The sequence below is a fragment of the Zootoca vivipara genome, chromosome 10 (assembly GCF_963506605.1).
Source record: "Zootoca vivipara chromosome 10, rZooViv1.1, whole genome shotgun sequence".
Taxonomy (NCBI): Eukaryota; Metazoa; Chordata; class Lepidosauria; order Squamata; family Lacertidae; genus Zootoca; species Zootoca vivipara.
Window position 1 is genome coordinate 48152966 of NC_083285.1, and position 12564 is coordinate 48165529.

Genomic DNA, 12564 nt, shown 5'->3' on the forward strand with positions numbered 1-12564 from the left:
GTTACATTTCAGGCTTTTTAGCTAAAATGAACAAAGAAGTGGGAACATATGTATAAATGTATAAAATTATGCATGATATAGAGAAAATGGATAGAGATAAGTGTTTATTCCTCTCTCATGACACTAGAACCCGTGGTCATTCAACAAAGCTGGTTGGTGGGAGATTCAGGGCAGACCCAGAGGGTGACTGCCTGATGCACAGTGGTCAGGCTAGGTCATTTTAGACTCTGGACTTAACGGCTTTTTGCAGGGCAGGAGTTAGATGGCCAGGTGTATTACTTCAGCTGGGAAGCACACATTTTAGTTTTTTTGTGTGAGGTGCACAATTAAAGTTTCTCTCCTCCTGCCACTCTTCTACATTCCTGATATGTTGAAGGAAACAAACGATACGTTGCCAACTTTACCGTAATTTAAAAAAGGAAATGCTCTGACCATGTGCAGTTTCACATTTTAAAATCTCACTTAAATCATAGCTTTAGAAGAGGATTAGACAAGTTCATGGTGAATAAGGCTATCGATGGCTATTAACCATGATGGTTGTGTGCTGCCAATTCCTGGGAATCACAAGTAGGGAGAGTGCAGGGTTCTCAGAATCTCAGAGGATGCTGGACTAAATGGGCCTATGGCCGGACTGATCAGGGCTCCTTTTATATTTTAAAATCATAACACCATTCTGTCTATGGGAATAAAGTGGAGTTTGCTTCTGCTGACCTGATGCTAAGCACATTTACTGGAAAACAAGCACAATTTTATGGTGGAAAAACTGATATTAAAAATAAAAATAAACATTTATAACCATGTAAATTCTTGGCTGGTTGCCCTAAACTCTAAAACAGTTTTATTTAAAATAAGAATGCTTCAGTGACCATTGGCAGACCAACTCTATGTTACAAAGATGTCTGCAAATGTGGTCCCATCACCTCCTGGCAAATAGAAGGGGAAGAAATGGAGGCAGTGAGAGATTTTACCTTCTTGGGCTCCTTGATCACTGCAGATGGTGACAGCAGTCACGAAATTAAAAGACGCCTGCTTCTTGGGAGAAAAGCAATGACAAACCTAGACAGCATCTTAAAAAGCAGAGACACCACCTTGCCAACAAAGGTCCGTATAGTTAAAGCTATGGTTTTCCCAGTAGTGATGTATGGAAGTGAGAGCTGGACCATAAAGAAGGCTGATCGCCGAAGAATTGATGCTTTTGAATTATGGTGCTGGAGGAGACTCTTGAGAGTCCCATGGACTGCAAGAAGATCAAACCTATCCATTCTTAAGGAAATCAGCCCTGAGTGCTCCCTGGAAGGACAGATCGTGAAGCTGAGGCTCCAATACTTTGGCCACCTCATGAGAAGAGAAGAATCCTTGGAAAAGACCCTGATGTTGGGAAAGATTGAGGGCACTAGGAGAAGGGGACGTCAGAGGACAAGATGGTTGGACAGTGTTCTCGAAGCTACGAACATGAGTTTGACCAAACTGCAGGAGGCAGTGGAAGACAGGAGTGCCTGGCGTGCTATGGTCCATGGGGTCACGAAGAGTCGGACACGACTAAACGACTAAACAACAAACAAATGTGACATGGAGGCTGGCAACATCAACCCTGTTGTGCGGGAATCCCTTGCAGACGACTGCAGTGCCTGGAGAGAGATGTGTGTCCGTAGCAGTGACCAGAGGAGGAATGACTGCTGGGAGGAGTGCAGAGAGAAGAAATGCCACTGTGTATCTGCAACAGCAGAACCACCTTCATCTGCCACATCAACACACTGCAATAATCAAGTTTTGAGGTAGCCAATGCATGAATCACCGCAGCTAGACTATCTTGTCTAAGAGCGGCCATAGCTGGTACTAATTGTAGCTGGTGAAAAGGCACTCCTACCTGAGGCTACCTGCGCCTCCAGCAATAAAGATGGATCCAGGAGCACCCATAGACTATGCACCTATTTTTTCATAGGCAGTTCCCAATCCAGAATTGGCAATTGGCCAATCTTCCGAACATGGGAACCACAAACCCACAGTGCCTCCGTCTTCCAGCGTTCAAGCTCAGCTTACTGGACCTCATCCACTTCACCATCACACCCGGATAATGGTCCATGCACAAACTCTCTTGACTTATGCCTTGGAGAAGTAAGAGCTGTTTATCACTAGCGTACTGATGACATCACAACTCTGCCACCACCAACCTCTGAACAAATGCACCCAGTGGCTTCATGTTAAAGGGCAGTGGGGAGAAAATCACACCTGCAAGATACCAAAATAGTCTCCGGATACAACTCTTTGGACATGACATGTAAGTAGGAGTGGAACCAGTGTGCAAAAGGGTTCCAATACCCACCTCAAAGAGCTGGTTCATAGTAAGTGGCATCAAAAGCCACAGAGAGATCAAACAGCAGCCAGCAGATCCACATTTAGCTTTACGCACTTGGGAATATATATACTGTATTTTCCGGTGTATAAGATGACTGGGCGTATAAGACGACCCCCAACTTTCCCAGTTAAAATACAGAGTTTGGGATATACTTGCCTTTTAAGAAATACGACCTGGCGTATAAGACGACCTCTGACTTTTGAGAAGATTTTCCTGGGTTAAAAAGTAGTCTTATACGCAGGAAAATACAGTGTATATATAGAGAGAGGGGTGGGGTTCTGGGGAAAAAATGATTTTGGCACTCCCACCTGCCACTGCACCCAAGGTTTCGACTATATGCAATTTTGGCTTTCGATGCTAACCCTGGGATGTAGCCCCTGTCTAAGTTGAGGGCTTACTGTATCCATCTGGTGCTTTAGAACAGAACACAGGTGGATGGGGATGCGCCTGCGCCATTGTGTACACTAGCGTGGCATGATCCTTTTGGATTTGTAGCATATTCTCTCTTTATGGCCTCTCCATTCGAGAGACGGCAACCTGAAGTTTTCTTCTGGCAAGGGAAACAGGAAAACGTAGAAGTTGAGGTCCTCTTGATTTTATTTATTTTTACACATAGCTGCCCTTAAATCTACCATCAACTTGCTGCTTGCATTTCGTATCCATCCTAAAAAATAACGGATCGTGAGCATTGCAACGCACTGTAGGAGGAAACACACACACACACACACACACACACACGAAAGCTCATACCTATGACAAACTTAGTTGGTCTCTAAGGTGCTACTGGAAGGATTTTTTTATTTTGTTTTGACTGCATCAGACCAACACGGCTACCTACCTGTAAACAGAGAGAGCGCTCTAAGCACTCGCAACTTCTTCTGTTGCCCCACATCGCGAAGGGACTCCAGCCTGCTCCCTACTCTGGAGGAAAGGAGGCCCAATAGCCGCCGCGCTGTGGAACAAAGCGGAATGCGCCGCAATAACGGCCATCTGGCACCTCTAACCCCCGAGCCGACGCGCCCCCCTTTCTGGCGGCGGCGGCGGCGGCTGCCCTAAGAGATCCCGCCCAATTCTAAGGCGAAAAGCGGGCGGGTGGGAGGAAGATCCGCTAGTCTCGGGGAACGGCTCCTCCTCCAGGCCAAGCCCTTGCCAGCCCAGAGACAGCGAGAAGACACCCCCAGTTCCGAGGGGCTGGCTGAGGAGGGCATGGGGCGAGCCAGGTGGAGGCGAGCCAACCGCGGCGGCCTCGCTGGCAGGGGGAGCACGGAGAGGGGGCTCCGCTCGGCCGCTCCCACCACACCAGCGCCGGCCGCCAAATGTAACCCCGAGGAGGAGGAGGAGGAGGATACCTAAAGGCGCGGGGGGGGGAGGCCTCGACGGGAGCCTCATGCTTCGCGGGCAGAGCAGCGACGGGAGGCTTGGGCTCCTCTCTCCGGCCTCGACGGAAGGGAAGAAGACCTACCGTGTTTCCCCCTTTTTAATACGTAGTCATAAAGTAAGCCAGGGCAGGATTTTTAAGCAGTTGTGAAATCTAAGACACCCCCTGAAAATAAGCCATACCTTGTTGCGTTCCTTTAGAGCGCAAGCGCTCGCCTGGCAGGGTAGAGTTACACGGAGGGATGCGGAGGAGGGAAAGCGCTCCCCCATCCCCCATCCCTGCCAGTTTCCATGTCCTGAGGCTGAGCGGCGGCGGGAGGCCCGCGGGTCCTTCCGCGCCGCCGGGGCGACGGACGCCGGCGAGAGCGCTGCTGGCTCCTTCTGCGCCGACGGAGTGTCGTGGGCTGCATGGCCCAAAGCTGAGCGGCGGCGGGAGGCCCGCAGGTCCTTCCGCGCCGCAGGGGCGACGGACGCCGGCGAGAGCGCTGCTGGCTCCTTCCGTGCCGACGGAGTGTCGTGGGCTGCATGGCCCAAAGCTGAGCGGCGGCGGGAGGCCCGCAGGTCCTTCCGCGCCGCAGGGGCGCCGGACGCCGGCGAGAGCGCTGCTGGCTCCTTCCGTGCCGATGGAGTGTCGTGGGCTGCATGGCCCAAAGCTGAGCAGTGGTGGGAGGTCCGCAGGTCCTTTCGCGCCACCGGGGTGACGGGCGGCGAGAGCACTGCTGGCCCCTTCCGCCGGATCAAGGAAGCGGCCTGCCGGGTCGGTGCCCAGCAGCGCCGCGCGGAGCAGCAGATCGAGTAAGCGGCCTGCAGAGTCAGCGCCCAGCAGCGCTGCACGGAGCACCGCCTCCTCAATCCAGCTCGGGGCTGCTGGGCACTGACTCGATCTGGTGCTCCGCGCAGCGCTGCTGGGCACCGACCCGGCAGGCCGCTTCCTTCATCCGGCTGAAGGGGCCAGCAGTGCTCCCACTGCCATCCGTCATCCCGGCGGTGCGGAAGGACCCGCGGACCTCCCGCCGCCACTCAGCTTCGGGCCATGCAGCCCACGACGTTCCGGCGGCACGGAAGGGACCAGCAGCGCTTCCGCCGGCGCCCTGGTGGCAGGGAAGGACCCGCGGACCTCCTGCCGCCGCTCAGCTTCAGGCCATGCAGGCCAACCAGACCCAGTAGGCCGCCTCCGGGATCTGGCAGCAGCAGGAGGCGGCTTGCTGCGCGTCCCGAGCCCTGAGCCAGCAGGACCCAGTAAGGAGGTACCGTACTTATAGTAACAATAAAAAAGACACCCCCCGAAAATAAGCCATAGGCTTATTTTCTTGAGTGAAATAAACATAAGACGGTGTCTTATAATGTGGGAAACACGGTAGGAGCGAGCGGGACCCTTCCTTTGCCCGCTATAGCGAAGCGGGACGCCTCCTCCCTCTCCAAACTCCCGCCTCCATGCGCTCTAGTCGCCGCCGCGGGTGAGGAGGAAAGCCGAGGGGCGCCGCCTTCTCCCCTTCCCCGCCCCTCGTAGGGGTGGGGTGGGGGAAAGAAGAAAAGGGCCATGGTTGTGGGGCTGGCCCTAGCGGTCCCCGCCTGAAGGGAGGGTCGCCGAGGCTCCTCCCGCGCGGCTAGAAGTGCCTCCCCGGCGCACACGCCGCGCCAGCAGGAGATGGATGGGGCTGAGCTGGATGGCGGCAGCGCAGAAGTGCCTCCTCCTCCTCCGCAAGGCTGCTGCCAGGCGGATGCTGGGGCTCCCGGGGAGCCGGCCGGCGACCAAGCAACCGCAGCAGCCAGTGCAAAGCCGCCGCCGCCGCCACCAGCAGCAGCAGCCATGGTGGAAGAGCCCGCCGGGGAGGCTCCCGCCTCGGAGGGCTCAGCCGCTGCCCCCGCTGCCTCGGCCGGCAGCGCCCTCGCCCCCTGCGTAGCAGCAGCAGCCCCTCCGGAGCTGAAGAAGCAGCAGCAGCAAGGGGTGAAGCGGCACCACCACAAGCACAACCTGAAGCATCGCTACGAGCTGCAGGAGACGCTGGGCAAAGGCACCTACGGCAAAGTCAAGAGGGCCATCGAGAGGTTTTCCGGCAGAGTGGTAAGGGCTGCGGAAGGCGAGGGCTGTTGGAGATGCTCCGGATGGAGAGATGTCATGGTCGGGGTGGGGTGGGGGAGCTGCTGTGCATTGCACTCATTCCTGAGCGTTTCCCTTCATGGCGTGTCCGGCCTCACAACTGAATTCTCCCCCCGCCCTTCAACTTTTTCTAACTTTTGTTTTTTAGAGCTCCCACTTTTGTGTGTGTGTGTGTGTGTGTGTGTGTGTGTGTGTGTGTGTGTGTTGATGTAGATCTCCCCGCCACGCCGTTATGCGATTCAGGAGTTATTCCGGGGTGTGTTTGTGAAGTCTGATTTCTCCCAAAGTATTTGCACCTAGAACTTGCTAATATCCTATCTCTCTTAAATCATAACTGTCAGGTGTAGACTAGTTAGGAATTTTTTTTAGTATTGTTTGTAAATGTACATTGACTTCTTGAGCAGTTTTTCCTTTTCTCCAAGTCCCCCCCCCCCCAATTGATCAGTCCTTTTTCTGTTCTTTCAAAGTGGGCATACAAAGTTCCCTGGAATGTATTGTGTTTCCTAGTAAGCTAAACAGAAAATGCTATTCAGCTTAGAGTTCCTTTAAACCAAAACACTTCATTGCTGGTTTTTATGACCTGAACTTTACTGACCTCTTTAAACAAACACATTGATGCTGCTACTCTACCTCAGTGAGCTTTAGAGTCCACTTGGCTCATCTGTGTCTGCGGCTAACAGCTTAAGCACAGCTGTCCCGGTGTGGCATTGTACTGTAACTCCAGCCCAACTTTTTTGTTCTTCTGTCACAGGAGATCTCATGGGCAGATGTGAAATGTTTGTGCAATAAGCTAGAAGCATTGCTATTTTCTGCATTGCCATTTAATATCTATTAGTGGACCTGTGTTCCAGCTCATGTGGGTTGGTTCTGTATTTGAGTCACCTATGCCTATACTTTTATGAAGTCTTCCAGGCAGACTGCAGCTTTTCAGCAGTGTTATTTGTCAGTGAAAAAAGAAGTTCTAATACAGCATGAAAATTATATTTAAATGGTTTTATACGCAGATAAGCTTGTGTTATGTATTATACTTTCCTTTTGTTAAATTGTTAAGAGGATAGCTAAACAAAGCAGAGATGTATGCAAATGCTGACTTTGAATGCACGATATTTTAAAGCACTGAGTCATATTACATGCATCTAGGTTAAGTTATAGATTATTTTTTTTACAGTGCCAAGTGTATCGTTTCCAGATAATGTGTTGTTTTGCCTTTAAATAACATCATCCATCTAAATTTATTATTTTTAAAAGAATGCTTTTGATTCTTTTTCAATTTGCTTTGAAACAGAGATGTAACTTTGTAGCTTCATTGGAAACCAGCCTTGTTTCCAATCTCTATTTATTTTAAGATTAAAATGCTAGGCTTGATTTTACATTGTTCCAACATACTGACTAGCTCAGGATAGTGTTTACTTGTATTAATAAATATGGCAAAGTGCTTTTCTTTTCTCACCTCTAAAAGCACAAACATATTTCTGTAGGGTCTACTACTACAAGGAATTATAACTGGTTGCTATGACTCCATGCCAGATGTACATTGACTTCTTGAGCAGTTTTTCCTTTTCTCCAAGCTCTTAAAATGTAGAACTTCAGTTTTGCACTTTATACGTTAGGGGAGAATGTTGTGGAAAAGGTCTGGGCCAGGAGAGGCATAGGAGTTCATTTAGCTTTTCTTTTGCTTCCTTTGCTCTGTTCTCCTTAGTCATCAGCATTTACGGCATCATTAAAAAGCTCTGAATAGACTCTGTACTGTGACCAGCAGAGGGGGTTCTTGAAGCAAAGTGACTGGCATATTTCCTATCATGACTTCACAGCAAATTGTCAAATAAAGAGGAGCTAAGTATTAGAAATCCCAAGGTCACACTCCCACCTATGTCATTTGCTTGCTGTCAAATTACTGGGTTAGGTAACCTTTTCCTACACAGCAGCATGTAAATATTTGGAACCATATGGCAACAGCTTGCAGCCTAGAAACAACTCTAGTACTCTGCTCTCTCAAAGTTATATATATACACCTTCCCTGAGTATATATTTTAACCAAGTGCAATTTAGGTATTGAGCATACTGTTAGGCGTTCTTGACTGATTAGTCAGATATTGACATATGAAATGTGAGGCATTTGATTTTCTTTGGCTTCTGGGTCAGGTATTGTGAAATCTGCACGGTTGATAGATGGATTGTGATCTGAAGTTGGTGTGAATCTGAAGGATTTCCACCAGTGTCAATGAAGCTATGCTAATATGAAGCCTACATAATGACATATTCTCCATTATGTTTTCATAGCGCAGGGCTTTAAATTGCATTGTCTTACAAAGAAGTGTTTTTGAATCTAGCATTATAACTTGCATGCACTAGAAGCGTCTATTTTTTCCCTCCTCAACATATACACTTATCAGGCCTGGGAAAATCCCAGATACCACATTGTACAAGTTCTTAAAAAAAAGTATTAGTAGTATCCAGGAGTTTAAAATATTTTTTCAACTCTGTAAAGGGCTATTGCCAAAAAAAGATGATGATGATGATTTTAGAATTCTGAAGTACTTTTCCAGCCTTAGCTTATTAGATGGAATATAGATTAGTTATATTTAGTTTGTTGTTGGCAACAACTTGTTATTTAAACATGTTTACTCAATAATACAACAGCTAGAGACTGTGTATTGCATGAAATATAAGAGCACACAACCACCCTGTACTAGGGCAGCCAACTTTCCAAACATTTGTTGGGAGGTGTTACATGCAAATGGCTGTAAGCACTAGGATAAAGAGATGACAGAAGAAGCCTGCAAAGTAGAGTGTATTCTGAAAGTTTTGTGGGAGTTCTATCTAGTTGCTGAGATGCAGTCAAACAAAACATTTTTAATACTGCAGTCTGACTTGAAAAAGATCTAAGCAAAATTAAGCAGACATAGTCAATGCGAAGCACATGAGATACATAAAGAAAGGAAGAGCTAGAATGGTGCTTGTGGAGAACCTCTGTGATGCTATTGCACCTTACTGCCTGTGGAAACAGACAGAGGTACATGCTTGGTCATCACAATCAAAAAGGGCTGTGGGCTGATGAAGGTGCTATAATAACAACCAAGTTACATAGTAGGAACAAAGCATATTCTATATATTGGTTTTGGAAATAGATGCAGCATTCCAGTTACAAAGGAACAGCACATTGATCATATGTAGTGTTTCATGTCTGTCCTGCGTTATTCCATGATATAACTCTCCTTTTCTCATATAGTCATGTTCACAGTCTCTCATGTGTCTCAGGTCTTCATCAACTTACTGTGCAATCCTATGCAAGTTTACTCAGAAGTAAGCATAATTTAGTCCAATGAGACTTATTCCTAGGTAAGCATATAAAGGGTTAAAGTCTAATTAATGTGTTGTGTTTTTTTTTACCAGGTTAGTGGGAGCTTTTCTTACTTGTCTGGTCTATTCTGACAGTCAGCGCTGGAGAAATATATTTATATTTCATACATGGTGAAACAGAATTGGATGATTCCAAGGTCACCATAAGAAGTGTGTCCCCAATTTTAAATTCTATTAAAACCAGTGATGGCTGCCCACTGGGGCTGTAGGGTAAGGGCCAGGGCAGCTGGCAGCAGGTGGTGTCAGGCAGCAGAGGAAGCAACGTCAGGTTGCCAGGAACGGATGAGACAAGGAAAGTTCTTAGCACCTACTTTTTATTCAATATTTACAGAGAGAGGCTTGGAATGCAGCCTCTTGGAATAATGGCATTGTCCCGTGTGACTCTCCACCCCCTTTTCCTCCCACTTCCTGATTCGTCATCCTCTCCTCTATGGGTGGTGCTGAGGGCCCTTTGCTTCTGAGCCCATTGCTCTACTACTTTCAAGGATCACCGGGTTCTGGGAGGTGGGGGGGTCTGGAATGCTTTCTAAAGACACTGTGTCCGTCAGCTGTTGCCCTCCTGGTGTTTCCTCTTCCTCCTCCTCCTCTCCCATTATTTCCCAGCTTTCCCCCTCATCTGCCTCTGAGCTGTGACCTCCCTCAAACCCCTATTGTAATTCTGAACCGTCTTCTTCTTCTCTGGAAGGGTCAGGCTGGGGAGGCAGTCTCCACCATTCCTCCTCTGCCCAGTCCCTGGCAGGCAGAGGTTGTGATAGGTGAAAAGATTGCATTAGGCAGAAGTTTTAATTGGTGGTGGTGGGGAAAATGTAAGGCAAGGGACTGGACAGAAAAAGTGAGGTTAACAGGTGAAGAGAGCTTTTCTCCACTGTGTTGCAAGAAAGGAAATAGCGGACGGCATGGTGGGTTGCCACTGTTTACTGGGAAGGAGAGGGGTACGATCAAGGTAGCAGAATGGTTGGCACAGTGCAGATGTAAAGATGGTGCGAATCTGGCACTCCTGCGGGTATGTTTGCACTGAGTCAACCTTCCCACGACCTTCCCCTTTCCTTCCTTGGGAGGTCAGGTGAATGCTGCCACCCCACTCCACTATCCCCTACTGACAGAAGCCAGCAGTCTTGTCATGGTTCTCTGCACCTGCTTTCGCCCAGTCTCCATGGTGGTGTGGTGGTTGATCTCCTCTCTATCGGACCAGAACTGCAGCAACAATAATATGAAAGCATCCTGAACAAATTTTGATTGGTTAATGGACACGAATCAAGAGTAACATTAGAAGGAGAGCCTGGTTTTTAAACTGGGAAGGGCGGGGTATAAATAAAAAATTATTATTATTATTATTAAGGAATATTTTGAAGTGTTTACAACAGATTGATTGTGGGTTTACGTTTGGAAGGAACCACTTTATGCAAATTGCAGGAAATAACTCTGTCCTGATTGGTTAGGTGTTTCTGTTCTCAAGGAAAGAAGGTTACTTAGAGGATTGGTGGGTCTTGTTGTCCTGCCTGGACACTAATTTTTATGGGAAATTGCTTGAAATAAGGTCACAGCAGTGCAGGCACCATGATGGGCAGAGAGTGAGTGATTATAGCATAAGAGAAGGAGAGAGAGTGCAAGCTCTGGAGTTAAGGCGGAGACTGGTGGCTATTGTTGTGTTGTTGCCCTTTTTGACCACCTAATTAAAACAAGACTTTGCACAGGTTGGAATATGGGATGGGCAGTAGCAGGTTTCAAGGGAACTGAAACCCAAAACTTTGGAAGGCTTGGTTGAGGATGAGGGATGTATGTGTCTGAGTATCTGTGGGTGGGTAGTGGATCTAAGAATATAGATATCTGAAATCTTTGTGGCCGAGTGTGGTATGTATACAGGAAAGGTGAGCTTGGTGGGTTTGTGGATAGTGGGTGCCAGATGCGGTCAGATACGCAAGTTTTGGTCTTTGAATTGTGGCTTTTAGGGTGAGGAACTCTGGCTAATATTTGGCTGCCTGAAGTACAATTCGCAGTGGAATTTAGTTCATTGTTTGCCAAGTTGCTCTCAACCAAAAGCATAATTGCATTGTAATGTGTTATTACTAACAGCTTCAAAACATCATTTGAGAAAAATCATAATAGAGGGAGTATGTAACATTAAAGCATTTTGTGTTGAGCCATGTGTGTGGGTTTTTTTGTATCATTAAATTCAAGATTAGGATATTATGTATGACATATGGAGGAAATTATATCTGAAAGCATATATAAAATTATGTTTTGGTATCATACATGTTGGAAAAAGCTGTTTGGAACAAACAGTTCCTGCTCAAGATTGTTTAGTGTTCATAGAATTCTTCTCACAGATTCCTTGTAATTATCCATTATATATACCAAATGCTGCCTTTAACAATCTTTTTTTTTAACAGATGCCGACATTTTGTGTGTCCATTTGGGAGGACCTTTTTTTTTAAAAAAACAACAACAACAGCCCTGTCCTATTGCTAGATACTTGAGTTACTGTGGAAAGAACTACAAAGTGAGATAAATGCATCTGTGCAGTACTGGGTGACCAATTTATTTAAGCCTCAAATGCGCCCAGGTTTTCATTTGTGTTCTCTTGCTGTTGTTTTCTGAACTCTGCTTTTTCAGTCAGGCATAGGATTCTCATTTGTCTTGCCCACATGAAAGCCCAGAGCACCTGTAAGTTATAGTTTGTGAAATATCTGCTTTTAAGCAGCACTTATTTATCACCATGTCTGCACAGACAACACTGAACATTGTATAAATTAGGAGAGCCTAGACACCGAACACTAGGGGGGCTGGGTGAGATATGCCACGGGAGTATAGTGGCTGCCCATGCTGATCAGATATCTTGGATCCATACCAAAACTTCCAGATGTTTAATACATATAAAGACCCTGCAGTAACCTTTAGTTTCAGTCTAAAGTGGGAGAAAATACCTCCATGTGGCTAGTTAAGTATGAAGCTATTTGATGTTCAAATTGTAGTAAAGAACATAAAGAAAGCAGCATGTGTACCAATGCTGCATTTGTTAATGTTATTTAATATTGGTGATATCTCAGCTGTCTGAGGATGAGCACATACATGGGCTTTGATGTCTGGCTTTTAAATTTTTCACTGGTCCAGGATTGAGTACAAGCCCTAAATATGATACAATTCAGGTCTTGTTCTAATACTTTTGGAGGATAAGAATAAAATACGGTTTTTATTGGTTACTTTTTATTTGAAAAAAGGAGCTATGGGAGAAGTTCTTAGTGGGATTGGAATGTCACAAGATTGGGCTAGAGAGCCATCTGAAGATAGAATCAGTTGGCAGAAAATAGGCAATTTCTTCCATAATTTCATAGCTGTAGATATGATCAAAATATTTTTGTGCCGAGCTAAT

The 12564-nt window shown here is 46.9% G+C and overlaps 1 protein-coding gene across 1 annotated transcript in view; it reads left to right on the forward strand.

The window, feature by feature from the left end:
• Positions 1 to 5097: 5097 nt before the first annotated feature.
• The window catches only part of NUAK1 (NUAK family kinase 1), a 52573-nt gene continuing 45106 nt past the window's right edge, over positions 5098 to 12564 (forward strand). The window contains exon 1 of the mRNA XM_035126913.2: positions 5098 to 5798. Within this exon, the coding sequence (XP_034982804.2) occupies positions 5382 to 5798 (417 nt within the window). The 5' untranslated portion in view covers positions 5098 to 5381. The remainder of the gene's footprint in view (positions 5799 to 12564) is intronic.